Here is a 2578-nt window from a genome sequence, read left to right on the forward strand (position 1 = left end):
ACGACTTATAATAAGGCGTCTGGAAAGTCTTCCCAGCTGGACGACTTATCGGACGACTTAATTAAGTCGTCTGGAAAGTCTTCCATCTGGACGACTTATTAGACGACTTATAATAAGGCGTCTGGAAAGTCTTCCCAGCTGGACGACTTATCGGACGACTTAATTAAGTCGTCTGGAAAGTCTTCCATCTGGACGACTTATTAGACGACTTATAATAAGGCGTCTGGAAAGTCTTCCCAGCTGGACGACTTATCGGACGACTTAATTAAGTCGTCTGGAAAGTCTTCCATCTGGACGACTTATTAGACGACTTATAATAAGGCGTCTGGAAAGTCTTCCCAGCTGGACGACTTATCGGACGACTTAATTAAGTCGTCTGGAAAGTCTTCCATCTGGACGACTTATTAGACGACTTATAATAAGGCGTCTGGAAAGTCTTCCCAGCTGGACGACTTATCGGACGACTTAATTAAGTCGTCTGGAAAGTCTTCCATCTGGACGACTTATTAGACGACTTATAATAAGGCGTCTGGAAAGTCTTCCCAGCTGGACGACTTATCGGACGACTTAATTAAGTCGTCTGGAAAGTCTTCCATCTGGACGACTTATTAGACGACTTATAATAAGGCGTCTGGAAAGTCTTCCCAGCTGGACGACTTATCGGACGACTTAATTAAGTCGTCTGGAAAGTCTTCCATCTGGACGACTTATTAGACGACTTATAATAAGGCGTCTGGAAAGTCTTCCCAGCTGGACGACTTATCGGACGACTTAATTAAGTCGTCTGGAAAGTCTTCCATCTGGACGACTTATTAGACGACTTATAATAAGGCGTCTGGAAAGTCTTCCCAGCTGGACGACTTATCGGACGACTTAATTAAGTCGTCTGGAAAGTCTTCCATCTGGACGACTTATTAGACGACTTATAATAAGGCGTCTGGAAAGTCTTCCCAGCTGGACGACTTATCGGACGACTTAATTAAGTCGTCTGGAAAGTCTTCCATCTGGACGACTTATTAGACGACTTATAATAAGGCGTCTGGAAAGTCTTCCCAGCTGGACGACTTATCGGACGACTTAATTAAGTCGTCTGGAAAGTCTTCCATCTGGACGACTTATTAGACGACTTATAATAAGGCGTCTGATTTCTACGAATAGGTCTATTATGTCTGTTTTTAAAAAAATCACGCATAAATCAAAGTTGTGACTTCTGTTTTAATATATAAGATGTTGTCGACCACCAGTTCACGACCAAGTTATCTGCTAAATTCAATTATCATTTTTTATTGCTGGTGCAAAATTAGCCACTTTTATAAATTTTGTATATAATTTTTTTCTAAAAAAACTGATTTATTTAAATATTTTTTGTGGACCGGAAGCGGATGCTTGTAATGTTTTCCCTAAAGGTTGTGACTATATTACAAACTGGAATCCGTATATCCGAGACTTCGGATCTAGATAATGATAGTACAATTATAGATTCGCCGAATAAAAATTCGGATACCGATTTGTCGCTTACTGATGTGTGTGTGTTCTTTACTAAAAGTGTGCTTACTATATAAGTATATAGTATAACATAATCTATTAATAATTACAATCCCAATTAATAATTATAACTATGGAGACGTTGAGGACCCAACCGTACTATGGCAAGCCTTGAAAGATAGGTTCGATAACCAAAAGGAAATCAATCTCCCTCACGCTCTTGAAGAGTGGAAAACCCTGAGGTTTCAGGATTTCCAAAGGGTTAGAGATTACAATTCCACTATCTTGAGGATAGTTGCACAATTAAAATATTGTGGTAACCCTGTCACCGAAGCAGAAATGCTTGACAAGACATACAATACTTTCCACAAAGAACACAACGTCTTATCCCGAATTTACAGAAAATGTGGGTACACCAAATTTTCTGAATTGATGGTAACACTCATGTTGGCTGAAAAGAACGATGAGTTACTAATCAAAAACCATAATTCCCGACCTACGGGAGCCAAGGCATTTCCCGAAGTGAATGCTACGGCGGTAGAATATTCGGGAAGGAGAAACCAGACCAACCGAGGTCGTGGTCGGCGTTTCAACAACAAACGTGGAAAGCCTTACTATCCTAAAAGTATTAGATCTAACAAATGGGTTAGATCTGAACAACCTCCTAAAGGCAAAGAAACCGAAGAGGATACCACAAAGAAAAGTGAGACTGTATGTTACAGATGTGGATGTAAAGGACATTGGTCCCGTACCTGTCGTACTCCCCCACATTTGTGCAAGTTATATCAAGAATCCATAAAAGGAAAGGCTAAAGAGGTGAACCTCACAGAAAATGTTGAAGGGACTTCATACCTTGAATCCTCCGACTTCGCTAATGAGCTGGACTAGATTACTCCTGAAGAGAATCGAAATGCCTATGATAAGAGTATTGAATAGTTTTCAGTATTACCATGTATAATTATTACATTTCTTGTTTTAAACAAATAATGATGTTTTTAACATCATCTTATTGTATAATTATTATGTGTTTCCTTATATGAATGAATTTTATGTTTCCTTTTACATTTATGACAATTTCAGAAATGGATCAGAA

General features: G+C 39.2%; 1 protein-coding gene across 1 annotated transcript; it reads left to right on the forward strand.

Annotated features, from left to right (window-relative positions):
• Positions 1-1917: 1917 nt before the first annotated feature.
• LOC106344233 lies at positions 1918-2373 on the forward strand. Its single transcript, XM_013783645.1, has one exon. It carries the CDS (start codon positions 1918-1920, stop codon positions 2371-2373), a length of 456 nt encoding a protein of 151 aa, XP_013639099.1.
• The last annotated feature ends 205 nt before the right edge of the window (positions 2374-2578 follow it).

Source organism: Brassica oleracea, chromosome C5 (genome assembly GCF_000695525.1).
Source record: "Brassica oleracea var. oleracea cultivar TO1000 chromosome C5, BOL, whole genome shotgun sequence".
Taxonomy (NCBI): domain Eukaryota; kingdom Viridiplantae; phylum Streptophyta; class Magnoliopsida; order Brassicales; family Brassicaceae; genus Brassica; species Brassica oleracea.